The 27,540-nt window shown below is 52.5% G+C and overlaps 1 protein-coding gene across 3 annotated transcripts; it reads right to left on the bottom strand.

Moving 5' to 3' along the window:
* Positions 1-1,580: 1,580 nt before the first annotated feature.
* On the bottom strand, positions 1,581-15,965 carry LOC119847876 (B-cell receptor CD22-like). Of its 3 annotated transcripts, none has more exons than XM_038383063.2 (9): positions 15,463-15,965; positions 8,343-8,411; positions 7,500-7,841; positions 6,734-7,006; positions 6,126-6,401; positions 5,474-5,734; positions 3,604-3,750; positions 3,257-3,306; positions 1,581-2,573 (listed from the first exon to the last, which is right to left on the bottom strand). In XM_038383063.2, exons 2-9 carry the CDS (start codon positions 8,380-8,382, stop codon positions 2,490-2,492), a joined length of 1,473 nt encoding a protein of 490 aa, XP_038238991.1. In that variant the 5' UTR covers positions 8,383-8,411; positions 15,463-15,965; the 3' UTR covers positions 1,581-2,489. The 3 variants fall into 3 exon arrangements, with proteins under 3 accessions (XP_038238991.1, XP_038238989.1, XP_038238992.1); XM_038383061.2 differs by lacking the exon at positions 15,463-15,965 and adding an exon at positions 12,184-12,328; XM_038383064.2 differs by lacking the exons at positions 5,474-5,734; positions 15,463-15,965 and adding an exon at positions 12,184-12,313.
* Positions 15,966-27,540: the final 11,575 nt, after the last annotated feature.

Genomic DNA, 27,540 nt, shown 5'->3' with positions numbered 1-27,540 from the left:
CCCAACCACTAGACCCCACTCCCCTTTTAGATGTTAGGCTCACTGCCTCTTCTATCCCTAAAAAGAAAAGGAGTACTTGTGGCACCTTAGAGACTAACAAATTTATTAGAGCATAAGCTTTCGTGAGCTACAGCTCACTTCATCGGATGCATTTGGTGGAAAAAACAGAGGAGAGATTGATATACACACACAGAGAACATGAAACAATGGGTTTATCATACACACTGTAAGGAGAGTGATCACTTAAGATAAGCCATCACCAGCAGCGGAGGGGGGGGGAGGAGGAAAACCTTTCATGGTGACAAGCAAGGTAGGCTAATTCCAGCAGTTAACAAGAATATCAGAGGAACAGTGGGGGGTGGGGTGGGGGGGAGAAATACCATGGGGAAATAGTTTTACTTTGTGTAATGACTCATCCATTCCCAGTCTCTATTCAAGCCTAAGTTAATTGTATCCAGTTTGCAAATTAATTCCAATTCAGCAGTCTCTCGTTGGAGTCTGTTTTTGAAGCTTTTTTGTTGAAGGATAGCCACTCTTTCCACAGGCTAGCCAGCCCTTGTAGGATGGGGGAATCGCCACCAAGGTTGACAGTATGGGGGCTGTGACACATGGAGAAGCAGTTGTCGCTGTAGCCGGCAGAGGGCAGCAGAGATGCACACACACAAACACATGCATGAATCCAGCCACACACCAACACAACTGCTAACAGATGCAAACACAGGCACAAATCCAGCCACATGAACATACACACACCTGCACAGCCACACACACACACACAGCCCCTGTGTCATTGCATATGCTTTATAAAAATATGTTTATAAGTGTGAATATGAGGTAACCAGTCACAGCCCCTTCCTCCAACGCCCCACCCTCGCCCCGCCCCTACACCTGAGGTCCCGCCCCCTGCATTGCTCAGGCTCCGCCCTTGCACTGTCCCTTTCCCTGAGGCTCCGCCCTTGCCTCAGCCCCTCCCCCGAGTTCCTGCCATTGCATTTGCCTTCTCCTCGAGACTCTGCCCCTGCACCGCCCCTTCCCCAGGCCCCGCTCCCGGCCTGCGTCCTCCCCTCCGACCCTGCCCTCGGGCCGCCCCCTCACCCTGAGTCCCCGCCCTCACGCCCCTTCTTTCGCCCAAGATCCCGGCCCCCCGGCTCCTCTCCGCCCCTCCCCCCATCGCTCCCCCTTACGGCAGGTATAAAGTGAGGGATCCTGGCCCCCGGGCCGCACCCCTGGGTGCGTGGCACGGCTCATTGCGAAGAACGGAGGAGTCGGGAGGATGGAAACTAGAGCCTGGCACATGAATGCGTGGGAGTGTGTTCTGTGATTGGCTGCGATGGGGGGAGACCGGGGTGGCGCCTGCCTCTTCCCACTGCGGGGGTGGGTAAGGTGGGTTAGACAGAAAATTGTGGGGTGCTCCCCCCCCTTGCCACAAGGCCCTGCCCCTCTCTGTGACCCTGCCCCTCCTCTGCCTCCCCGCAGACTCCGCTCCCTCGGGAGGCTGGAAGCCGGAGCCCAGCGAGGCCGCCCCCAGCAAGCCTACGTTGGTCTGTATCCGCAAAAAGAACAGGAGGACTTGTGGCACCTTAGAGACTAACACATTTATTGGGGCATAAGCTTTTGTGAGCTACAGCTCACTTCATCGGATGCATTTGTAATTGCCAGTTCATTTTGTTCAGTAGCGCCTTGCTGCTCTGAGGGTGGCGGGGGGGTGGAGGGACTTCTGCTGCTTTTCTGTTTTTTGTTTGTTTGTTTTTAATTTCTCGCCGGAGAGCGATTGGCTCCCGTTTGCACAATCTGCTAAAAACCCACCTTTGAAAGGCTGCTCGCTGAGTCATTTTTCCCTTTCACTTTCGAGCCTCGGAGCCCCCTGCCCTCGGCAAAGTCTCCCTGTCCCGCGGCAATCACCCAAGCTGATGGGTTCCTAAACCCACTTTATTATCCAGTAACAATAAACAAAACAAAGGCAATTCCCTGATGAAAACTGTGTTAAAGCTGAGAAAGGGGCTGGACCTGGAGGGAAACAGCAGCCTGGTGGGTAATGACACCTTGTCCATGTCTAGTGCTTTCCGGCCAGAGATCTCCAAGCGCTATACACAGGAGGGTAGGATCATTTTGGGGAAACTGAGGCACAGAGCAGGGCTGTGAGTTGCCCGTGGGCAGGCAGACCCCAGATCGCCTCCCTCCCAGTCCTGTTCTCTGTCTGCTAGGCCAGCCTGCCTCCCGAAAGCCAACACAGCTTGGAAAATAGGAGCTACAAATTAAACTGCCCCTTATATGCCCAGTTCCAGTGGCCCAAGTGGGACCTTGCCCCAGGGCTCTGCTGTGGGGTGGGAGGAGGGCTGGGAGTCAAGACGCCTGGGTTCTCCTGGGTTTCCCCAGCTCATGGAGGAGGGTAAATGCTGCCCGGGGTGTGAGCGGTGGACTCTCATCGAGATCTGGGTTGCGGCGGCGCGGAGGGGACCGCAGACGGTCAGCAGGGGTCTTGGCCGTGTTCAGTTACAATAGTCCTTGGTGCTGTTATAATAGTCGCCGTTGTCATCCGAGGGGCAGGGAATCTCCCCGGCATATGGGATTTCCTGCCGGGAACACACGAAGAGAGGCAGATTGTGTGAAAGAGGGAACACTCCCCGAGCAGGAGACCTGTGTGTGATGTCTGCCTGTGACTTCAGTAATGGGGGCGGGGCGGGCGAGTGGGATCCAGGACGCCTGGGTTCTCTCCCTGGCTTGTGGAGTGGGGTCTAGTGGTTGGGGAGGGGCGGTGGGGGGGGGAGAGGCTGGGATCCAGGATTCCTGTGTTCTCTCCCCAGCTTTGGAAGGGGAGTGTGGTCTAGTGGTTGGGGGTGGAGGTGGGGTAGGGAGCCAGGACTCTTGAATTCTATCCCCAGCTTTGGGAGGGGAGTGGGGTCTAGTGGTTTGAGTGTGGGAGGGTCTGGTAGCCTGGACTCCTGGGTTCCATGCCCATCTTTATGGCCCTGCAGAGCTGTGAACTGCAGTTACCTGGCAGACTAATGGGCATCCCCAGTTGTATATGGGCAGAGATCTCCCAGCCTCCTGTGCCAGTGCAAGTCCTGGCTATTGGATGTGAAGGAGAATCTCCCCTGAGCCATTAGTGGGACGGGGTCTATGATGCATGGTCAGGTAGTGCTGATTCCGTCCAGCTGGGGGCGGGGGGGGGCCACAGGCTGCAGCTGCATACTCAACCCCAGCCAGTGTGTGGGGGCAGTGGGGACACAGGGGCTAACAGGCCCCCCCAACTGACCTCATAGAGCGAGTCTCCCTGCGGGGCACTGGGGTCCTCTCTGCTGCCCTCTGGAGAAGGAGACACAATTATCCCCTTTCACTGTTTATTTTCCTTCTTTAAACATTTTCCCCCAAATCGATCGTTTCCCACCTCTGGCAACCCCCCAACAAAGCAGGCTGCTTCTGCCAGCACTCACGCACACAGTGCAGGGCTCAGCCCCTCCAGCAGAGGGTGGCAGGACACACACACACACCCAGCAGCGGGTTGATTTCCTTCACACGACCACACTCCAGGCTTTCCACAATGCAGCCAGATCCCCCCTTTTCCTGCCCTTCCCCCAGTTCCCACCCAGGGGGGTCACTTACCCTGCAGACTCCTCCCCGGTTCTTTCCGTTGGCGGATTCTGCTGGCCAGACAATAAACTGCAAAGTTGCTCAGGAGGAAGAGAAGCAGGACCCCTGCTCCTAAGCCTGCCATGGGACCAGGGCTCAGCTGGTACCAGTCACTGCTGTCTGTGGGGGGAGGGATGGTGAATAGGGTCATTAGTTCCAGTGTCTTGCAGGGTGCAGTGGGGCAGGCTAGGGAAGATGGGGAGGTGGGAGCTGGTTGAGGGGGCAGCATAGTCCTAGGGGGGACAATGAAGGCAAGTCTCAATGGAGGGGGCAGGAAGGAAGCAGGGTTTTTAACCAGGAGATTTTTCCTCCCAAGTGTTTATTGGACATTGGAGTTTCTTCCAGGTTCCTCAAACCTCCAGTCTCCTCTTATTACAATAGCATCTAGAAGCCTCTGCTGAGATCAAAGCCCCGTTGTGCTGAGTACTGCCCGGACACAGAGACAGAGACAGGCCCTGGCCCAGCTGAGATCAGGGCCCTGTTGTGCCAGGCGCTGCACAAACACACAACCAGAGACAGGCCCTGCCCCAAGTGAGACCAGAGCCCCCTTGTGCTCACAGCTGCACAGGCCAATGGAAGAAAAAATGCGAATGATCACAAACCTGTGTGTGTTGCTGTTTTGCTGGGTACAAAATGGGGCCGTTTCCCCCACTTTTTCCCCAAAACGTTTTGGGAATTTGGCATTTGAAACTTTTGCTAAACTTTGAATCCACCCTTTTGCCAAAGATTGAATCTGACTTTCAGCAAACGCTTCCTCCAAATTTTCATCCGTTGTTCTATTTGCATTTTGATCACATATGGTTCTGTTTAGTCATCATAATTGTCTGTTTCCCAAAAACCTAAACAATTTTGTTTGCCAACCTCACCCCCCCCCCAGCATTTTCTGTTTAAAAGATTATTTAACTTTAATTTTAATTGATTATAATTTTCAACAATTGCCCCACGGGTGGTGGGGATCATAGGATGGGGAAGGCTGTACCTCCCCAAACAGCCAGGCATGGCCCCACCCACGCTCTGCCCCCAGGCTCCCTCCTACCTGCTTCCAGTTCCCTTCCCTCTCTTCTGTGGCTGACAGCCTGGGACAGGCAGGCTGGGGCCGGTGCTCACGAGGCCCGGGGTTGGGGGCGCTGGGGCTGGGGCCAGGCCATGCTGCCCGGCACTGGGGTTGGGGGCACTCTGGATCTGGGGGTGTATGAGGGGGTGGCGGCCGCAGGGGGCGGGCTGGGACACACAGACCCAGAGCAGGGCTCTGCTCCTGCAGCAGGGGGCAGAAGGGACACCACCCACCCACCCACCAGGGCTCTGGGCTCCGGTGGGGAAGGGGAGGTGGAAGGGGAGGGGTGTGGCCTCGGGCAGAGTGGGAGGGGCGAGGGGCTAGGCTCCCCCAACAGCTCGTTCACCCAGCGTCCATGAATTGCTCCTTCAAAACACTGTAAGTAAAAACTGAGATGAAAAATGTCATGAAAAGTCCAGCAAAGAGCTAATTTTGAGGGTGGCAAAATACATTTTTCCTGATGATTACAAAATATTAAATTTCAACCACATGTACGTTAACCGCATGGGTGTTTCTCGGCCTGATGACAGGTTGACTTGTAATGTCATTTGGCTGCTAGATGGCTCTGTGCGCTGGACAGGGATACTGGAGCCTGGTCAACAAAGCGGACCCAGCTGGAGCAAGAACTGGGAACTTGTTTATTTTGGTTGGCCTTGCAGAAGGACAGTGCTGGGGTGGCATGGCCTTGCAGAAGGATGGTGCGGGGTTCAACCATGGTGCATGGGGGACTCTAAGCCATTTCCTGGCAACATAATGCGTAAAGTGGAGTCAAATGTGCCCAGTACTTACACACAACAGTGATGGTGAGTGGCAGAGAGGTGGATTTCCCTAGGGTGTTGTGTATCTCACACTGATATTCTCCCCCATCAGCCACCTGGACGCCCAGGAAAGCCAGTTCTGGCTGTGCCCACCCCAGCAGCTCGCCATCCTTGTACCAGGAGAAGCCCACTCCGCCATAGGCGCTGGTGTCCAGCTGGCACATCAGGGACAGGGGTTCCCCCGTGCTGCGATGAGGGCCTGGGGTGGCCACCACATGCACCAGGGGGGAGACTGCAGAGGAAGTGAATGAGATATGAGCTAATGACACCCCTGTGGGATGGCAGTTGGGGGCTTAGGTGCTGCATGGCATGGGGCAGAGGGGCTCCATGGCTCCATCCCCAATGCTCTAGCCCCACTCCCATACCCAAGTGATGGTGTAAGGAGGGCCCCTGGCCCCTCCCGTTTGTGAACCTGGTTCCACCCCCATGGCTGTGGCCCTGCCCCCAACTGGAATGTCAGTGACAGAAAGGCCCCCCCCCGTCCAATCTGTGCTCTCCTGCTCCGCCCCCAGGGCTGTGGTCCCGCCCCCATTGGGAATGTAGGTGAGACAAGGATCCCTCCCGTCTGTGCTCCTTGGCCCCTCCCCCAGGGCTGTGGCCCCACCCTGGCACTGGCTACTCACCAAGGATGGCCACATAGGTGGTGGGGGATATAGCCAGGTAGGCACTCCCGGTGCCAGAGACCCACTTCATGCAGGTGTAATTGCCCCCGTGAGACAAGGTTGCCCCCTTGATCTGCACAGAGGGGCCCCCGGGCAGATCCTCATTGTTGTGAACCCAGGAGTAGAACTGGTCCAGCGACCTGCTGTCCTCCACGCATCTCAGTGTGAATGAGTCACCCTCCCTGATCGGGCCCGGGCTGTCTGCATCCACCAGGACCTTCAGGTGGGGGGTCCGGCCTGAAAAAAGCCATTGGAGATGGGTCAGAACCAGCACCCTATTGAGGGGAAGGCCCCGTGCCCCATTCCCTGCACCCATGAGGCAGCAAGTCCCTCATCCTGGGGCCGGATGGGAACTGGCGTCCGCTAGAGGGGAAAGGTCCCGTGTCCCATTCCCCACCCCTTGTGCCAGCCAGACCCCTGCCCTAGGACTGGATTAGAGCCAGTGCCTGCTAGAGGGGAAAGGCCCCGTGCCCCGTTTCCTGCCCCCCAGCCATCCAGTCCGTGCCCTGGGGTCTGATGGGAGCTGGTGCCCCCTACAAAGGAAGATCCCCATACATAATGCTACTCACCTGTGGCTGGGGGCTGGGACCCTTTGGGGAGGCACCTATTCTGGTAGCCTTGCACCCGGCACTCCAGCGCCGCCCCCCGGTGCTGCCAGATGATGTGCATGCTCAGCCTGCTCTCATGTTGGCCAGCTGCAGTTTTTGCCAGGATCCGCGTGCCGGCTACATCGTACCAATACAGGCCGGAGGAGGTGCAGCGCTCGGAGATGGAGCAGAACAAGCTGCCGCTCAGGGCTCCCCCGGTCCTGGCCAGGCCATAATTGACCCTGCAGGGATGTTCTGTGCAGGGTGGGTGAGGGGGAGAGCCAGTCACTGCTGGGGCACGGCCATGGGCCCAGCCACCTCCAGTTACCACCCACTGCCCCTTCTTTGAGAGCTTCCTCAAGCCCAGGTTGGGGTGTGACCTGTACCAGGCTCCCCTCCCAGAGCTGGGAGAGAACCCAGGAATTCTGGCTCCCAGCCCCCCCTGCTGTGACCACTAGATCCACTCCCCTCCCAGAGTTGGGAGAGAACTCAGGAGTCCTGACTCCAGTTTTGGCTTCCTCTAACAACCAGACTCCACTGTTTCTTCACAGCGCTGCAGAATGTGGTCATCTGATTTGGGTGAAATGTTAAGAGCGGTGTACAGCAACTGTCCTTGGGGATGATTCAATGGGCGCTGAGGTGCAGCCACCTCTGGGGCGGGGCAGCTGGGGAGCAGCCGCACATAACGTTGCACGGGGCCAGGCTGGGTTGATGGGGAAATGTTTCTGCAAGGGGAGCTGGGGATTACCTGACACTGTGAGGCACAGGGCTCGGGGGCTTCTCCAGCTTTGGTTCTGGGTCTGGAACTCAAAGAAGTAGGCGCCCCCATCTCCAAGTGCCAGCGGGTTGAGGCGCAGGGTGCAGTTGTGCTGCAGGTCGCCCAGGAACTGGGCGCGCTCGGCCTTCCCATAGCCCTGCCCTGCAGCTGCAGTGAGCCGCACAATTCTCTCCTTGTTCCGGCTCCAGGTCACGGCTCTGACGAGCTGCCCATCGGGGTAGGTGTAGGAGCAAGGGATTGTCACACATGAGCCACTCCATCCAGCCAGGGGATCCACGGGCAGGGTCACCCCCCAATCCTGGCAGCCTGCACCTGGAAGGGAAGCAGCATCCTGCTATCTGCGGCACAGAGCCCCCTTGTGCTACCCTGGGGCATCGGGGCCAGCCCTGACTGCCAGGGGAGATTCCGCCCGCAGTCCTGCCCTGTGGCATTGGGGCCAGCCCTGACTGCCAGAGGAGAGCCCCCACCGCACTCCGTACAGCACAGTGCCCCCTAGTCCTGGGGCATTGGGGCCAGCCCTGCCTGCCTGGGGAGAGTCCCCATCCTGCTCCCTACAGCACAGCGCCCCCTAGTCCTGCCCTGTGGCATCAGGGCCAGGCCGGACTGCCAGAGGAGAGCCCCCACCCCACTCCCTGCAGCACAGCGCCCCTAGAGGTTGCAACTGAACCCCAGACGTTGCAGATGCCCCCTGCTGCATTTCAAGCATTGGCAGGTGGAGCTGTCGCCATGGCAGAGTCTCCCACATTCCTGGCTCCCTGTTCACCCCCGTTACTGCAACCCAGCCCCAGCCCAAGTGCAACCAGCATCACTCACCGGTCAGGATGGAGAGGGCCAGCAGCAGCAGGGCCTCCATCTCCTCCAGGGTGAACGTTGACGTAGGGCCTATAAGAAAGGGAAACCGGATTTGGGCCCAGGAAAGGTTCCTACGAAAACGTATTCAGCACAAAGGCTGTCCCAGAAAGCCTACAAGCTCCACAGCGAAGCCGGGCTTGGGGCTAAGGCAGGAGATCTCAGATCTAGTCACGGCTGGAGCCCGATATAGGAGTCGCATATTCATTCTCTGGATTACTTCAGAATTCCCAGTGATCCCGCGGAGGTTTGACAGGTTCGTGTCCCCAGGTCAGGCCCAGGATTATGGAAACTGGGGTTCAGCTGGGAGCCCTTGGGCACAGCTGTGACACTCGCACTTGAGGAATTATTGGCACATTTAACAAAGTCACAAAGGCTCCAGCCCAGTGAGGTAGATAGAGAGATGGTAGTGGGTCCCTCTGAACCATCCTGTGCAGAACAACCCGGACTGTCAGCCAGTATCTTCCTCCTCACCATCACCTTCCTCGCTATCACCCTGGCACCTCCCAAGGGCTACGTGACGCTCTCCTGCCCGCAGGCTGGGATGCGACTTGTACTTGACGTTCCTCTGTACACCACCCTGCCTAATGCCTGTTCCATAGAGGTGTCTCCCCTCTTCCTTATGTGTCTCTCCTCCCCATACCAGTGATGAGGGCCCTTCTCCTATAGGTAGGTCATGGCTCTCTGGTGGTCAGACAGCTGCCAATGGGCCCATGCTAAAATATCCGCAAGCTGGTGTTAGCTCATGTTTCTGGTATCGTTGTGGACAAAGCTCCCCCTTAAACGCTCTGTTCCCACGTCCCCAAAACGTAGGGGTCACCGTTAGGCCATTTCTCTGTGCCAAAGTCCATAGGCCCCAAGCCTTATGCTAACTGCTGACGCCAGTGTCTCACAGGAGACAGGCCTGTGGGTCCCTTGCATTACTGCCACATAAAATAAATGCTAAAGCCAGCTTTGTGGGCAACACAATGCTGCCACAGGGCCCCATGTGACCATGAGCAAGCCACTGTGCTCCATGCCTCAGTTTCCCCACTTGTACAAGGAGGATAAAAATCTTACTTTTGTCTCTTTAGACTTCAAATGCTTTGTGGCAGGGACTGTCTCTGGCTCTGTGTTTGGGCAGCGCCTGGGCACAATGGGGCCCTGATTTCAGCTGGGCCATTAGACGTGACCATAACACATGTGGGAAATAGTAATAACGACCTCGCAGTGTTTAGCTTTATTCAGCATCGCAGCTTCTTGCCTTGCTGAGGAGACCTGAGAAGCTACCAATCCAGCCGCCTACTGCTGAGTTCATTGATCTGCCCATCTTAATGTCAGAAGGGACCTTTATGCCCATGCATAAAGTGACCACCCCAGGGATCCCGACCTCCAGCCCAGATCTGATGGTCGAGCTCCGTAGAAAGACTCCGAGGGCTGGAGACTCTGCCCTGTCTCTGGGGCAGGCCTTCCCAGGGTCAATTCCCCTCCGTGGGGAAAATCTGCCCCTTATTCCCAGTCTTGATTTGTCTGGCTCCATCCCCCAGCCATCGGCTCTCATGTTGCCCATGTCTGTTGGGTTAACAAGCCCTCTGAAAACTCCCGCCCTCCGCCCACCAGGGAGGTGCTGACCGACAGGGATCTAGTCCCCTCTGAGCCTTCCCCAGGTTAAACTCACTAGATTGAGCTCCTTCTGTGCTTGGCTGTTCGGCAGGTTTTCCAGCCCTCGGATTGTCCCTGTTGCTCTTCTCTGACCCCTCCCCCATTTCTGGATACCTTGTTTTCCATGCGGCCCCCCAGAGCTAGGCGCAGTCTCCCCAGTGTCACGTCCAGCGGGGATCCCAGCTCCTACTTGCTATTCCCCTGTGTCTCCAGTCCAGGGTCACACTTGCCCTCTTAGCCAGAGCATCGCCTGGGGAGCTCATGGACAGTTGGCTCCACCAGGACACCTGGGTCCTTCCTAGAGTCACTGCTGAGCAGGGTACAGCCCCCCCAGCCTGGTCATGCTGGGCTCACCAGTGTCCCATGGGGCTGGCTCCCCCCCTGTGATACACAGTTCCTCTAGCTGGGCCCTTCCCTCTGCCCCTCTGGGGCCAGAGATGCTGAGTTTGTGTCTCGGAAGATCTGATGTGACACAATGATCTCGTGTGAGATCTCATCTCATGTGATGTGTGATGTGACACAGGATCTTGTAGAGAAGGTGGAAGGGGCCAGTCTGGAGCTTGCTGCACCAAGGCTAGTGGTGAAAGCAGCCCCCCTGGGTTCTTTATCCAGTTTTGGGAGGGGAGCGGGGTCTATAGGTTAGAGCAGGGGCGGGGGCTGGGATCCAGGACTCCTGGGTTCTCTCCCTGGTTCTGGGAGGGGAGTGGGAGGGGAGTAGTTAGAGCAGGGGGATGGGTAGTCAGGACTTTGGGTTCTATCTCTGGCTTTGGGATGAAAGTGGGGGTCCAATGTATTAGAGCAGGGGGGACTGGGAATCAGGACTCCTGGGTTCCAGTCTTGGCTTGGGGAGGGTTGTGGGATCTAATGGTTAGATTGGGGGAGTTGGTAGGGACTTTTCCCTGGTAGGCGGCCGGGTGCTGTGAGCATCTCAGACTTGTTCCTAGCAAACATGTGTCTGAAGCACCAAATCAACACCCCAGACAGCGTTAACCAGCCCCTCGCTGGCTGAACAGGCCATGGGGATTGAGCTCTTCTCTGCCCCCTAGAGGAGAGGTGGGCATTAGCGGGGGGTGTGTGGGGGCATGAGTATGGGGAACAGAATGGCTCAGCAAAGACCCCAAGGGAATTCAGTCTCCCTGGCACATGAGCTGGGCCTTATCTTTGTTCTGCCAGCAGCCTCCAGGTGGTGCTGTTACAATTTGCCCTTAGTGTGCAAGCAACTGTTCAGGGTTTGGAAGAAATTTGTTTTTCATTCATTTTTGCACTTTAGTTCTCTCCGGGGTGCTTGCTGCCTCAATCCCTCAGTCTGTGGAGAGTTATTTGCTCCCTGAGAACCCGGCCTTGGTGGTTTCTGCTGAGAGTCCCTACAGAAGGAGTTCCCTGGATGCTGTTTACGACCACGTCTGTCCAGGACTGGTGCACGTACAGCAAACAGGCAAATTGCACTGAGAATATACCCAGCCTCCATGGTGCTAGTTTCTCCTCCTTCAGGTGACTGATCTACAAAGCCCTGGATTCTGCTCCCACTCCCCAGAGGGGCAGCGATATTCCCGTGTTTGCGCAGCGCCTAGCACACTGGGGTGCTTGCCCGGGGTTGGGTCTCAGCACTACTACAGTGCAAATAATAACTAGTAATAAACCTACAAGATCTTATATTTAAAAAGTCAATTACTCCTTCATCCAAACACCATATAACCCAGTTACCAGCTGCACACAGATGCTGCATGGGGACAGCTCCCCTGGCACTGAGATTCAGCCTTCTCTGCGGTGGAGTAGCCGGGAAACAACTGCACATAACACCAGGAAGGGATGGCTCACCCAGGGCTAAGATACAGTCATCTCTGGGGCGGGGCAACTGGGTAAGAGCCACACATAATACCACACAGGGATGATTCACTGGGTGCTGAGATGCAGCCACCTCTGGCACAGGGCAGCTGGGGAACAGTTGCACATAATGCCCCATGGGGATAGGTCACCCAGCGCTAAGATACAGCCACCTCTGGGGTGGGGCAACTGATACTAAACTAAGAGCAACACCTTTCATTTCAATTTAAGCTGCTTTGAGACTCTAAACACAGACTCTGTCCCAAAACACACACACACAGAGACACACAATATCATGGTAGTTCCCAGGAGTGTGAGATCTCAGGAGCACATCACTTACCCTGGCCCTGGGGCTGCGTTAGCCAGCGGGAGCCCCTTCCAATCTCACCGTGGACAGTAACCAGGAGGCAGTGGACTGTGGCAGAGAGACAAACATCCCTCTCATGCATTTGTAACCCACTAGCCCATGTGCTGGGCTGGCAGCGGCTGGGGCTCAGGGGAGGAAAAGGAACTGTGATAAAGACTTCCTGGCTCTTAATGGCACCAGGCCTGATCTTCACATGTCAAGAAAAGCCAGTGGTGAGAGGCAGGGAGTGGGGGGTTGGCAGACAAGATCAGGACCCAGGACTCCTGGGTTCCATTCTCAGCTCTCAGAGCAGAGTGCGGTCTAGTGGTTACAGTGGCGGGCTAGGATCTAGGATTCCTGGATTCTATCCCAGTTCTAGGAGGGGAGTGGGGTCTAAAGGTTAGTGTGTGTGTGGGGGTAAAATCATGGAGCAGGTCCTCAAGGAATCAATTCTGAAGCACTTAGAGGAGAGGAAAGTGATCAGGAACAGTCAGCATGGATTCACCAAGGGCAAGTCATGCCTGACTAATCCAATTGCCTTCTATGACGAAATAACTGGCTCTGTGGATGAGGGGAAAGCAGTGGACATGTTGTTCCTTGACTTTAGCAAAGTTTTTGATATTGTCTCCCACAGTATTCTTGCCAGCAAGTTAAAGAAGTATGGGCTGGATGAATGGATTATAAGGTGGATAGAAAGTTGGCTAGATGTCGGGCTCAACGGGTAGTGATCAATGGCTCCATGTCTAGTTGGCAGACGGTATCAAGTGGAGTGCCCCAAGGGTCAGTCCTCGGGCCCCAAGGGTCAATATCTTCATATTGAAGTTAGGCTAGGATAGAACCAGAGTCCTGACTCCCAGCCCGCTCCCCACCAGACTCCACTCCCCTCCAGAGCTGGGAATAGAAGCCAGAAATCCTGACTGCACCTCACACCAGGCAACCCATCCTTATGTGGCATCGCTGTGCGGCTGTTCCCCACCTGCCCTGCCCTGCCCCAGAGGTGGCTGCATCCCAGGGCAGGGCAAGCTGTTCTGTGCAGCGTTATGTGTGGCTGTTCCCCAGCTGCCCTGCCCCAGAGGAGGCTGCATCCCAGGGCTGGGCGAGCCAACAGATAAACTGCTGCTCTTCACATTACACTGAGCTACTTCCAGCAAATCACTGCTACTTTTTCCAGGTTCACTTTTACAAGCTGTACTAGCCAACAATCCACCATCCATCAAAAATGTACCCTTTCCTTCCTCAGATAGGGCTTTAACCTGACCATCCCCTTTAATCTGCTCCTGAGAAACATTTTCCTGACGAATGAGTTTTTTCTGTGCTTGATCTAATTCCAGAGTTACTTCTGAGACATTAGACAGACATTCAGAAACTTCATTCACAGACGAACTGCTTTTTTGCACAGGCAAACAGCTATTTCCCAAAGACAAACTTTTGGTAAAACCCTCCATAGACACAGCTTCAGGATTAATCCTCCCCTGTGTCTGGTTTATGTTAACTTGACTGAACATAATTTTAATATCATTTCCAATCATAGGATCCTTAGGGATTGTGTTTTTCACTCCCACAATTATGGTGCCAACAAATCCCTTCCATTTAAGGTGGATTTTAGCCAAAGGCACTGTCATAAATATAAAGGGAAGGGTAAACACCTTTAAATCCCTCCTGGCCAGAGGAAAAACCCTTTCACCTGTAAAGGGTTAAGAAGCTAGGATAACCTCGCTGGCACCTGACCATAATGACCAATGAGGAGATAAGATACTTTCAAAGCTGGAGGGGGGAGAAACAAAGGCTCTCTCTGTCTGTGTGATGCTTTTGCCGGGGATGGAACAGGAATGGAGTCTTAGAACTTAGTAAGTAATCTAGCTAGAGATGCGTTAATTCTGTTTTGTTTAAATGGCTAATAAAATAAGTTGTGCTGAATAGAATGTATGTTTTTGTGTCTTTTTGTAACTTAAGGCTTTGCCTATGTTTTGAATCTGATTACCCTGTAAGGTATTTACCATCCTGATTTTACAGAGGTGATTCTTTTACTTTTTCTTCAATTAAAATTCTTCTTTTAAGAACCTGATTGCTTTTTCATTGTTCTAAAGATCCAAGGGTCTGGGTCTGTGTTCACCTAAGCAAATTGGTGAGGATTTTTATTAAGCCTTCCCCAAGAAAGGGGGTGTAGGGTTTGGGGAGGATTTTTTTGGGGGGGAAGACATTTCCAAGCGGGCTCTTTCCCTGTTGTATATTTGTTAGATGCTTGGTGTTGGCAGCAATAAAGTCCAAGGGCAAATGGTAAAATAGTTTGTACCTTGGGGAAGTTTTAACCTAAGCTGGTAAAAATAAGCTTAGGGGGTTTTCATGCAGGTCACCCCCCATCTGTACCCTAGAGTTCAGAGTGGGGAAGGAACCTTGACAGGCACCCTGACAAAATACTCAGATAAGGCTACAATAGTTGCACTTTCACCTGGCAAATAATCATCCTCCCTGACAAGACTTGCTTTAACCAAAGTAATATCTACTGTGGTGTCCCTCCATGCCATACATCTTACTCCATTCACTTCTGCACTGCTAATAAACTCTCTATATTATTTCCCCCATATTTAGCTTTAATATGAGTTTTAAGGTCAAATTCTCCAGAGACCACAGAAACAGCATTTGCACACAGGGCACCAGTGCTGGGCTCTGTTGGCTTGCCTGTGAGTTTATAATAACAGGATTAGCATTTACTGGGTTTGGGGTTTTGTTTTTTTATGTTTGGACACTGGTTTGATGTGCCCAGGTGTACCGCACAAATGACATACACAAATTACATTGGAGTAGGAGTTTTTCTGCTCTGGGCCCCCATGAGCTTTTCTTATAGAAGTGGGATTGGTCCCACTTTTAAATCCTTCTTTCCTCTTAAACTGGGGAGACTGGTGATTAACTTTCCCCTGGGGTTTACAACCTTCTCGAGCCCTATTTTGAGCATCAGCAATCTCTGTAGCCTGCAGGACTGACTCAGTGTCTCTATCACACACAGCTGCTCTCCCATGGTTAGGCACAATATCTAAGAACTGTTCCAAAGTTATTAAATCCAGCAGTTTTTCAAAGCTCCCTTGTGCTTTTGCTCCCACAACCCACTTTTTAAGAAAATCCATCAGTGTATGGGCACATTCCACAAAAGTACAATCATTAGACATTCTAAACTTTAATTCTGTTAGAATCAGGAGTAACCTTAAACTGCCTTAACACAGAATCTTTAAACAGCTCATAATCTAAGGTGTCTTGTTCCCCCAATTCATTAAATACCTCCCTGGCTTTTCCAATCAGTCTGCTTATCAGGCCAGGCATTCGCTGATCATCGGGGATCTTGTGCAGATTGCAGAGGCATTCAAAGGTAGACAAAAATTCCTCTATATACTCAGTATCATTGTAAATACTTTCCCAGTTTTTCTCCTGGTGGTGGGGAAGTGGAGTACCAGATGGTGGTGACTTTCTTTGCTCTTCCAATACTCGTAGCTGAAATCTGGCAGTCTCCTGTTGCATCTGGTGAGCTTTCGCCTCAGCAGCTATAAGAGCCTTTTCCTCCAATTCAGCCATTCTCTCAACAGCTTCTCTCTGTCTTTCAGCAGCCCTTTCCTTAGCTTCCTGTTCCATATTGGTTATCTTCTGCTTTTCCAGCAATCTAAGATCTGCTAGTTTCTGTTCATGCTCAACTTGCAGTTTATTTGCTGCCTTTTGCATTGTAATTCCTTCTGCAGTTTCTGTAGTAGCCCGTAAGGGCTGTGCTCCTGCTTTCTGATCGCTGGCCATTAACAGATCTCTCAGTTCTTGATTTGTAGCTTTCTTTTTAAAGCTTCTCCCCTTTTCTGAACACAGATCTTGCAGGGCGCTTTTTTTTTTTTTTTTTTTTTTTTTTTTTTTTTTTTTTTTGTCAAGGCTCTCATATGCTCTCTGCTTACCCATTGCAACTGCTCTTTAACCAACTAAACTCTCAATACCAAAATTCCAATTTGGATAGCATGGGGTTCTGATCCAAAGCTTAATTGATCTGGTTCTGTGGATCCTAGCATGCCTACACTACTGTAACAAAGCAGCCTTTGGTGGGGGACACTACTGAGAGTATCACTTCAGGACAAATTGTTTACAGCAGGGCAGCCACAGCCCAAAGCTGGGGTTCCTTTACTTCAAACCAGCCAAACAGAGAGGACTTCAGTTTTACCCCACTGGCTAACCAGAAGTCATACAAGCAATTCCCTCGGACACTCCAGTTTCCCAGTATCACCACCAGCGCCACTCCTTATGGGGACAAATGGTTATGAAAACCAATACCCCAGTAAAAGGAAAAAAAGGTTCTCCTGATCCCAAAGGACCAAGCCTCAGACCCAGGTCAACATACTAATCGGCTCATGCTATTGCCAATCCTTTAGAATCTAAAGGTTTATTCATAAAAAGAAAGAAATATAGATGAGAGCTAAAGTTGGTTAAATGGAATCAATTACATACAGTAATGGCAAAGTTCTTGCTTCAGGCCTGTAGCAGTGATGGAATAAACTGCAGGTTCAAATCAAGTCACTGGAGAGCATCCACAGCTGGGATGGGTCTTTCAGGCCCTTGTTCAGAGCTTCAGGTTGTAGCACAGTTCCTCCAGAAGTAAGGAGCAGGACTGAAGACAAGATGGAGGAGATGCGTCTGCCTTTTCTAGTCTCTTGCCATGCGGCCTGTGCTTCCTTTGTTCCAAAAACAAGCTACCGAGCACATAGCTTGGAAAAACCTTAGAGTTCTGGCCATAGGCAGGTCCCTTCATGTCTTGCTGAGTTACAAGGTGTATCTGCCTTCTCTCAGTGGGTCAGTTGTACAGCTGATGGTCCTTAATAGGCCATCACGCAGGCTAGGCAGTGCTACCCCAAATTGGCTGGGGTGTCACCCAGAATCATAGCACAAGTTTGATATACAGACAGTATCGAGCCAATACTTATAACTTTAAAAACAAAAATGATACATGCATTCAGATAGCATAATCATAACCAGCAGATCATAACCTTTTGATGGACACCCCACTTGACTTCCTTTGTACAAGATTTGGTGCCACTATAGGACCTTGGTTGCAACAATGGTCTATGTGGTCACAGTTCATATTAATAACATCACACCTACCCATAGGAACCGTAACCCTAACTCCTAGTGCCCTACCCATAGGAACCCTAACTATAGGCAGGGGAGCCTTACCCCTATGAACCCTAACACTAACTCCAAGTGGCCTATCCATACAACCCTAATCCTAGGGCAGGGAGTTCTAGCCATAGGAACCCTCAACCTAGAGCAGGGAGCCCTACCCATAGGAACCGTAACCCTAACTCCAAGTAGCCTATCCAAAAGAACCCTAAGTTTATGCGGGGAGCCCTATGTATAGGAACCCCAATACTATGGGGGGGAGCCCTACCCATGGGATTCCTAACTCTAACTGACCTACCCATAGAAACCCTAACCTTAGGGTGGGGACCCGTACCCATACTAACCCTAATCTTAGGGCAGAGAGCCCTAGCCAGAGGAACCCTAACTCTAAGAGGGGAGCCCTACCCAAAGGAACTCTCAACCTAGGTCAGGGAGCCTTATCCATAGGAACTTTAATCCTAATTCAAATTGGCCTACCCAAAGGAACCCTAACTCCAAGTTCCCCAGCAATAGGAACTGTAACACTAGGATAGGGGGCCCTACCCTTAGATAACCTAACCCTAAATCCAAATGGCCTACCCATATGAACCCTAATCCTAGGGCGAGGAATCCTAGCCATAGGAACCCTAACCCTAAAATGGGGAGCACTACCGATAGGAACCCTAACCCTATCTCCAAGTGGCCTACACATAGGAACCCTAACCCTTAGTCCAGGAGCCCTATGTATAGGAACCCTAATGCTATGGTGGGGAACCCTACCCATAGGAACCCTAATAATAATTCCAAGTGTCCTACATATAGGAACCCTAATGCTATGGTGGGGTGGGGGGAGCCCTACCCATAGGAACTCTAACCCTAACTCCAAGTGACCTACACATAGGAACCCTAACCCTAGCTTGGGGAGCTCTAGAAATAGGAACCCTTACCCTAGGGTGGGGAGCCCTACCCATGGGAACCCTAACTCTAACTCCAAATGGCCTACCCATATGAATTCTAACCCTAGGGCAAAAAGCCCTAGCCATAGGAACCCTAACCCTAAGGTGGGGAGCCCTAACTGTGGGGCTGGGAGCCCTAGCCATAGGAACCCTAACGTTATGGTGGGGAACCCTACCGATAGTCACCTTAACGCTATCTCCCAGTGTCCTACCAATAGACACCTTAACGCTATCTCCAAGTGGCCTACCCATAGGAACACTAACTCTAGGGGGGGAGGTCTACCAATAGGAATCCTAACCCTAGGTCGGAGAGCCCTAGCCATAAGAACCCCAACCCTAACTCGAAGTGGCCTACCCATAGGAACCCTAACCCTGGGGTTGGGAGCCATACCCATAGGAGACGCCACCACAACCCTGGCTAGTCATCCCAATGACAAATTCCCCTGCCTGTTAGAACCTGACACCTTATTTCTAGTCTGAATTGTCCCCTTGAACAGCCAGCCGTGGGGACCTGTTAGACTTTCCTGTGCCAGCTGAGAAAGGCCAGCATTGAACGCTGGGTCCTCTAGTGGCACCGGCTGCCGGGGAAGGGATCTATGCACTTGGTGAGTGGGGGGATCCCCAGCATCCTAGGAAGGGACCTGTGTTGCAGAGACTGTCCCCAGTGCCCCAGCTTTCCAAAGGGCCAGTGAGAAAGGGCCATGAGGGCTCGGCAAAATGGAGCCAGTGACATCTCACCCCCACTCAGCACTTCAGCCCGGAGAGGAGGGGTGGGAGAGAGCCCAGCTGGCAACGGGAAAGCAGCCCGCGCCCATGCCTGTGCCGAGAACCCGGGGTGCAGAGCTCTGCCGGGTTCAGAGAGAAGGGTCAGGTGGAGACTTTGGGCCAGGTCAATAGCTGGACAGGTTGCCTTAGCTCTGCGCTATGCCAGCCCCATCATCTTTATTTAACCCCGCCAGGGTGAAGAGCCCCATGGTTTGGGTTTCCTGGTCTGCCTCCAGGGCTGTGGGGAGTACTGCTCAGAGCACAGAGCATCCTTCCTGCAATGGGACCGCGTGGGGACAGCGCTCCGTGTCATGCCTGCAATCCCCAGGACTAGGGAAATGGTCTGTGCCTGATGAACACTTGGGAGAAAAACACTCTGATAAAAACGCAGGTGTTTCGCAGACGGGCTGAGAAAAGTCCCAACGCTTCTTCCCTGGGGCTCCCAAGCCGCCTCCAGAACAACCAGGGAGTGCCCGGCGTCTCTAAGCTCAAAGATAAGCAGGAAACAAGCCTTTTTTGAAGCAGGGGAGTTTCCGGGCAGAAAAGAAAAGCACAAAAAAGGCATAATCCAAGTTTTCCTGTAATGGGTCCCGCCCCTTCCAGCCATAACAATAATTATAATAATTCCCAGCTCTTAGCAGCAGCAGCTCTCAAGGTCCCCAGCAGGCCAGTGGCAGGTCCTGGTCTATCTACTAGGGAACGCTGCCTCTTTTTACAAGGGGGACTGGGGCTCCAAGCCACTCAGCAGCTGGCAGAAGCAGCATGGTTGCCTTAGGCTTGTGAGGTTCAACCTGCCTGGGTTTCTCAGCCGTAGCCGGTGGCCTTTAGCCCAAGCTTCTGCATTACATCGAGTTCACCAGGAAGCAGAGATTTAACAGTTGGGATCCCTACTCACTTCCAGCTCACGCTCTGGGCACCGGCTGGGAGTCTGTCATCCTGCCAGCCCCACTGCTCTCCACAGGGCTACCAGCTTTGACTAGAGCTGATTTTCTAGGGTAAAAAAAGCCAAGGTAGGAAAGGAAATGGTGCCGTTCCCTTCTGTGGTGCGTGGGTCTGCACTGAGCCCTGAACTGCTACTTTGCAGGAGCATCAGCCAGCCTGGCCCTCATGCCTAGCTACGCACCCACGCACAGCGACCAGACTGACTTCCTCTGGGCCAGACAACGCGACAAGAAAAGGACTCTGGCAACTTCAATTTAGCCCTGACTTGTCACTCACTGAGAGGCACCATGAGCTAGCGGGTGCTGTACTAAGATGGGACTCAGGACTCCAGGGTTCAACTGCCAGTGTGGCCATGGTGTGACCTCAGCCAAGTTACTTCTTCCCCTTCCCCCATCTTGTGCTTCAGTTTCCCCTCAAAGTCAGCTTCTGTCTCATCTGTTCAGATTGCAAGTTCTTTGGGGGCAGGGACTGTCTCTCAGTCTGTCTGGGCAGCACCTGGCACAACGGGACCCTGATCTCAGCTGGGGCAGGGACTTTCTCTCACTGCATCTGGCCATTTCAAATGAATGATGCAGATTTACTAAATTTAAATCTCCCAGGTCATATCTGCACCACATCTGCAGCAAAGGATCAAAAAAAAAGAGGTCGTATTGGGAGGCTCAGGTCTTGGCATGTCCAGGGGGAAGGGAGAAAGGGATAGCTCAGTGGTTTGAGCACTGGCCTGCTAAACCTGGGGTTGTGAGTTCAATCCTTGAGGGGGCCGTTTAGGGATTGGGGCAAAAATTGGGGATTGGTCCTGCCTTAAGCAAGGGGTTGGACTAGATGACCGCCTGAGGTCCCTTCCAACCCTGATACTCTATGATTTGGAGTTCAGCAGATATCAAAAATCTCAATCTGAAAATAAACAGCATCGTTAATGGAATAGGTAAGGCAGTCAAAACTGGAGGAGGCGTTACCAGCCGATTGCTGGATCAACATGCAATTACCAAGGGTTCAATTCAATTGCTCAAGGGTTCAGCCACCTAAATTCTACTGTCCTGTCAATTATTAACAGCATGGAAAAGAACGACGGGTGCACTGACAGTGGCCGATGGTGATAGAGTAATTGAAATCATAAAGCAAAGCTTATTATTATTAAAATGACAAGATTGGCCATGAATCCTGGCCCGCACAGCCATTTCAAAACACATATAGGAGCAAGGGGTAAATAATATTGTGCCAGTGTTTTTAAAATTTGCTACGTTTGGTAAGGTTTCAAGTTTGGATCTTAATGACAGTAAAAGCCTTCAGATCATGATGGCCATTCCAAGGTGGATGCGAGATCCAGTCAAAGTTTACTATGCCAACAGGGTGGGAACTTTGGTAACTAATACTGATGTACAGCACTATCCCACGGTGCGCCTAGTAACTGAAACTGGCTTAAAAATTAATCAGGCTTGTTGTACAAAACATAATGGATGATGGTTGTGTGAATGCTGCAACAACACAAAAAGAGGCTGGGCCTTCCTGGCATAGGCACTGACTTCCCCTCTTTCCCATGGGTGCTCGACTCACCCCTCTGCCCCTGGCCCCCGGCCCCACTCCACCCCTTCCATGAGGCCCTGCCCCTGCTGCTGCCCCGCACCTTTCCCACCTCTTCCCCACCCCTTCCCCAAAGACCCCACCCCAACTCTGCTCTCTCCCTGCCAATATTCCAACTCCTTTCCCAAATCCCCGCACCGGCCGTGCCTCTTCCCCACCTCCTCTCCTGAGCGCGCCACATTCCCGCTCCTCCCCCACTCCCGGAGCGTGCTAACGCTGCCAAACAGCTGTTTGGCAGCAGCTGGGCAGGAAACGTTGAGAGGTAGGCAGAGGATTGGGGACACGGCGCGCTCAAGGGAGGGGGAGAAGGTGGGGCGGGGGAGCTTGGCTGCTGGTGGGTGCAGAGCACCCACTAATTTTTCCCTGGGGGTGCTCCAGCCCCAGAGCACCCACGGAGTTGGCGCCTCTGCTTACTGGTACAAAAAGAATTAGCCAATGAGGTAGAATGAATACAAAATGGGTATGTGCTCTGGGATATTCCAGTTTTTCTATACATGGAAACATTTGTCCTGGAATCAATACAGGATTTTGTGTGCAAGTCACTAGCACAATCCAAATCAGAACCCAGGCCTTTTGGCCAACAAGTAGTGTCAGCACTGCCCCGATATTATTACTCCTCCTGGCAACCTACAACATTTATTGATTGAATTGTTTCCCCCAGTGGAGCAATTACAGTTGGACATACATGAGTTGGTGGCAAGAACCAAGGAAACCTTAATACCCACAGCTCGTCTTATCCAATAGAAGAAGTAGATAGTATGCAAAGAGAGGTGGAAACACCTTGGTGGGCAATCCCAGAGGATGTTACTCGATACCCAATAATCCAAACACTTTGTGTAACACTGCTGGGAATACAAGCCATAATGGTAATTGCACTGATGGGAATGTGTTGCTACATGCAATGACAAACCAAAAAAGCCAAATTACAACACCTGGTTAAAAACCAGACCAACAAACAAAACTAGCTATCAACACTGCCATAGTAAAGAATAAACATTATAAGAAATAATCAAATGCTTATTAATGTTTTAAAAGAAAATGCTTGGATTTATACAGTTTGTAAGGGCTGTTGGACATCTGTATACTTTAATACACTGAAGCATGTGTTAAACCAAATGTGTCCTATAAAAATGTATAAGGTACAAACATATACAAATATGCATATTATAATCCTGACCAAAGCCCATATCATCAACCACCACCAAAGTATAAAGGACTCCTCATGTCACTCACAGATTACACCCCATGCCTCAGAAATGGTCCCTGGAAAACTCATGGAGCAGGTCCTCAAGGAATCCATTTTGAAGCACTTGGAGGAGAGGAAGGTGATCATGAAGTCAACATGGAATCACCAAGGCAAACCATGTCTGACCAACCTGATTGCCTTCTATGAGATAACTGGCTCTGCGGATATGGGGAAAGTGGTGGATGTGATATTCCTTGACTTTAGCAAAGTTTTTGATACGGTCTCTCACAGTATTCTTGCCAGCAAGTTTAAAAAGTATGGCTTGGATGAATGGACTATAAGGTGGAGAGAAAGCTGGCTAGCTGGTCAGGCTCAACGGGTAGTGATCAATGGCTCGATGTCTAGTTGGCAGATGGTATCAAGTGGAGTGCCCCAAGAGTCTGTTCTGGGGCCATTTTTGTTCAACATCTTCATTAATGATCTGGATGATGGGATGGATTGCACCCTCAGCAAGTTCATGGATGACACTAAGATGGGGGGAGAGGTAGATACACTGGAGGGTAGGGATAGGGTCCAGAATGACGTAGATAAATTGGAGGATTGGGCCAAAAGAAATCTGATGAGGTTCAACAAGGACAAGTACAGAGTCCTGCACTTAGGATGGAAGAATCCCATGCACCGCTACAGGCTGGAGACCGACTGGCTTTGTGGCAGTTCTGCAGAAAAGGGCCTGGGGATTACAGTGTATGAGAAGCTGGATATGAGTCAACAGTGTGCCCTTGGAATGGGTTATCTAGGGAGGTGGTGGAATCTCCATCCTTAGAGGTTTTTAAGGCCCAGCTTGACAAAGCCCTGGCTGGGATGACTTAGTTGGTGTTGATCCTGCTTTGAGCAGAGGATTGGACTAGATGACCTCCTGAGGTCTCTTCCAACCCCGATCTTCTATGATTCTATGAATGTGTGAATGGAAAAGTAAGGTGGTCACATAATAGTGTTTAGCCCACTGGGCCATCTTCAGTCCATGCATTATGCTTTTCTGGGATGATGGGTAAACATCTTCTGCATAGAAAGATAAAAAGCAGGTAAATGCAGTAGGAAGTGAGCCTGATACGTAAGCCCTTGTATCAGAGGCCTGGTATGAGACAGGATCTGCTCACAGAATTTCTCAAGAACAGGGCTGATATTGCAGAAATACACATTGCTAAGAAGTGCTAGGCACAGAGCACTCATGGAAACACAGCCTGATATCAAATGGTATGAGAACATCCCAATATCAAGGATGGTACAAAAACATTCCCCAAGAGTAACAGGAACACACTGGCCCCTCCTTAAAAACTAAGGTCAGGATGACAGTATGCAATGTTCTGATCAAACCAACATGTACAATGGGGTAATAACTAGCCACAGCAGGGGGCAGTGACTATGTCAGAGGCAGTATGTAACTTGTTTGTATCAGGGTATAACGATGTATCTCAGAGGGAGTATCTTTGTCCAGCCAAGGGGGGAATGAAAAGTCCCACCATTCACTGAGCTGTCCATTGTCACAGGCATACATGTTTTATTTAATTAATGATCTGGATGATGGGATGGATTGCACGTAGAGTCTGCCAGGTGCTAGTATCGTGCTTTGTTGACAATAATCCTGGCCTGGTGCCTTTGTACCTTAACGGATCTTGTGGTCATTGGGTGGTTTGCTCGAGGTCTGCTGTGCCGGTTGTCTGTGCAGAGCTGGGGCAGCACACAGGGAGAACGCACACATGCAGCCAAATATCTGACAACAGCATCTGTGCAGCACTCAGTGCATTGGGGGCTCCCGATCTATGTTGGGATCTGTGCAGCACCCTGCACAATGAAGCCCTGATCTTGGTCGGGGTTTGTGCAGTACCTGGCACAATGGGTCCCTGATCTTGGACTGGGTCTGTGCAGCACCCACAGGCACCGACTCCATGGGTGCTCTGGGGTTGGAGCACCCATGAGGAAAAATTGGTGGGTACTCTGCACCCAGTGGCAGCTCTCCGCCCCACCCCTCTGCCCCAGCTCACCTCCGCTCCGCCTCCTCCCCTGAGTGCACGGCGTCTCCACTTCTCCCCCTAGCTGCCAGTGCTTGCCACCATGAAACACCTGTTTTGCGGTGGCAAGTACTGGGTGGGAGTGGAGAGGAGAGGGAATGCGGAGTGCTCTGGGAGAGGTGGGGCCAGGATTTGGGGAAGAAGTCCAAATGGGACAGGGAGGGGGCGGAGTTGGGGTGGAGACTTTGGGGAAGGAGTTGGAATGGGGACGGGGTGGAGTTGGGGGCAAGCACCCACCGGTGCTGGGAAAAGTTGGCTCCTATGGCAGCACCCAGCATAACAGGGCCCTGATCTCAGTTGGGGTCTGTGCAGCACCTGGCACAAGAGGCCCTGATCTCGGTCAGGGTCTGTGCAGCTCCTGGCGCAACAGGGCCCTGATCTCAGTTGGGGTCTGTGCAGTGCCTGTGTCAAGGTTCCTTTCCCACTCTGAACTCTAGGGTACAGATGTGGGGACCTGCATGAAAACCCCCTAAGCTTATTTTTACCAGTTTAGGTTAAAACTTCCCCAAGGTACAAACTATTTTACCTTTTGCCCTTGGACTTTATTGCTGCCACCACCAAGCGTCTAACAAATATATAACAGGGAAAGAGCCCTCTTGGAAATGTCTTTCCCCCCCAAAATCCTCCCCAAACCCTACACCCCCTTTCCTAGGGAAGGCTTGATAAAAATCCTCACCAATTTGCATAGGTGAACACAGACCCAGACCCTTGAATCTTAAGAACAATGAAAAAGCAATCAGGTTCTTAAAAGAAGAATTTTAATTGAAGAAAAAGTAAAAGAATCACCTCTGTAAAATCAGGACGGTAAATATTTTACAGGGTAATCAGATTCAAAACATAGAGAATCCCTCTAGGCAAAACCTTGAGTTACAAAAAGACACAAAAACAGGAATCTACATTCCATCCAGCACAGCTTATTTTATCAGCCATTTAAAAAAATCAGAATCTAACACATCTCTAGCTAGAGTATTTACTAAGTTCTAAGACTCCATTCCTGTTCTGTTCCTGGCCAAAAACATCACACAGACAGAGAGAGCCTTTGTTTCTCCCCCCCTCCAGCTTTGAAAGTATCTTGTCTCCTCATTGGTCATTTTGGTCAGGTGCCAGCAAGGTTATCTTAGCTTCTTAACCCTTTACAGCTGAAAGGGTTTTTCCTCTGGCCAGGAGAGATTTAAAGGTGTTTACCCTTCCCTTTATATTTATGACAGCCTGGCACAACAGGGCCCTGATCTCAGTCGGGGTCTGTGCAGTGCCTGGCACAATGGGGGGCCCCAATCTCTCTCATGGGAAATGGGTTCCCTCGAAGGTTCCCAGATTCGCTTGCCTGCACTGGGTGCTGAAATGCCCCTGATAAGTGGCTGGTGGGACCTTGACCTTGTTTAGTGGCTAGTGTTGGTCATTTCATTCCAACTGATCTGGGCTCTCAGAGTTAAAACTTTCAGTCCTGCATGGCCTAGCTGGTGGAGAACTAGACTAAGGCTCGGGACACCTGGGTTCTGTTCCTAGCTGGGCCACTGGTCTGCCATGTGGCCTTGGGCCAGTCCCTCCCCCACTGTGTGCCTCAGTTTCCCCTCCCAATCTAGCACAGACATGCTATAACCTGCTGTGCATTAACCAGAACAAATCAAGAGTGGCAGCAGGACTTGAGGGGCAGTAGGCTGATTCCCGGCACCTCCGGGCTCATTCCCAGCTGGAGCAGGTGCTCAGAGACCCAAGTCAGCAAACCCCTCTGGCCTGGGGAGCTGGCAGCTGCATGTCCCTGCCATCCCCAGGTGCCTGTTCCAGGGGCTGGCTGGATGTAGGCCCAGAGTGCAGGATTGGCCCCTTTCTGCCCATGGGAAAGGGGTCAACATGGGTGCGGGGGGGAGAAACAGGGCAGGTTGCAGTCAGATGCATCAGTGGATTTACACCGGTGTTACCGAGAGGGGGATCCACCACAGTGACTGCAATGGGGTCACTCCTGATTTACACTGGGCTGTAAGAGGAGATACTTTGTGATGCAGCCTTTCCAGGGTTGCAAATTAATGTTAAGCCAACATTAGCCTCAGCTGTGAGCCCATTGACAAATGGGGTCCTTGTTAGTCGGATGTCTGGCTTTGTGGTTAGAGCAGAGACTGGGAGCCGGGACTCCGGGGTTCTACCCTTGAATATCTCACCGTGCCTCAGTCTCCCCTCTATACCAGGGGTTCAAGGGGGACAGTAGAGTGTGCGTTCCTCCCCTGGACAATGCCAGGCCTAGCCGCCAGCAGCTTGGGACCCAGCCAGGGCAGGTTTCCCATCTGCCGCCCCCGCTCCCCTCCTCCCAGCCCGGGCCCAGATGAAGGGGAGCCCAAGGGACACAGGACACAATGGACCCATTGAGCAAAGGGAGGCGGCAGTGGTAAACAACACTGCCAGGAAAATGCAGGGGGGGGGGGGCTACCAGCCCTGCCAGCCCCCCGGACTGCGAGGGGAGAGACTTCCTGGGAGGGCACTCCCCCCAGAGGTGGGATGGAACCCAGGAGTCCTGGCTCCCAGACCCCGCCCCCCAACCGTTAGACCCCACTCCCCTCCAGTTACCGCTTCCCCTCCCACCTGTGCTGTGCGTAGCCTGGTCCCCCACCCCCTCCCCGGGGGGCGCTGGGGAGGGCCGGGGGGCGTGCACAGGTGTCCTGGAGCTGCCACGCCCATTGGGCAGCCCTGCCCGGGCCCTCCCCCAGCCCCGCGCTCCCCTCCCGGGCCCCCGGCTCCGTCC

The sequence above is a fragment of the Dermochelys coriacea genome, chromosome 24, assembly GCF_009764565.3.
Source record: "Dermochelys coriacea isolate rDerCor1 chromosome 24, rDerCor1.pri.v4, whole genome shotgun sequence".
NCBI lineage: Eukaryota > Metazoa > Chordata > Testudines > Dermochelyidae > Dermochelys > Dermochelys coriacea.
Note: the sequence above shows the minus strand (reverse complement) of the source record. Positions and strands in the feature narration are given on the sequence as shown.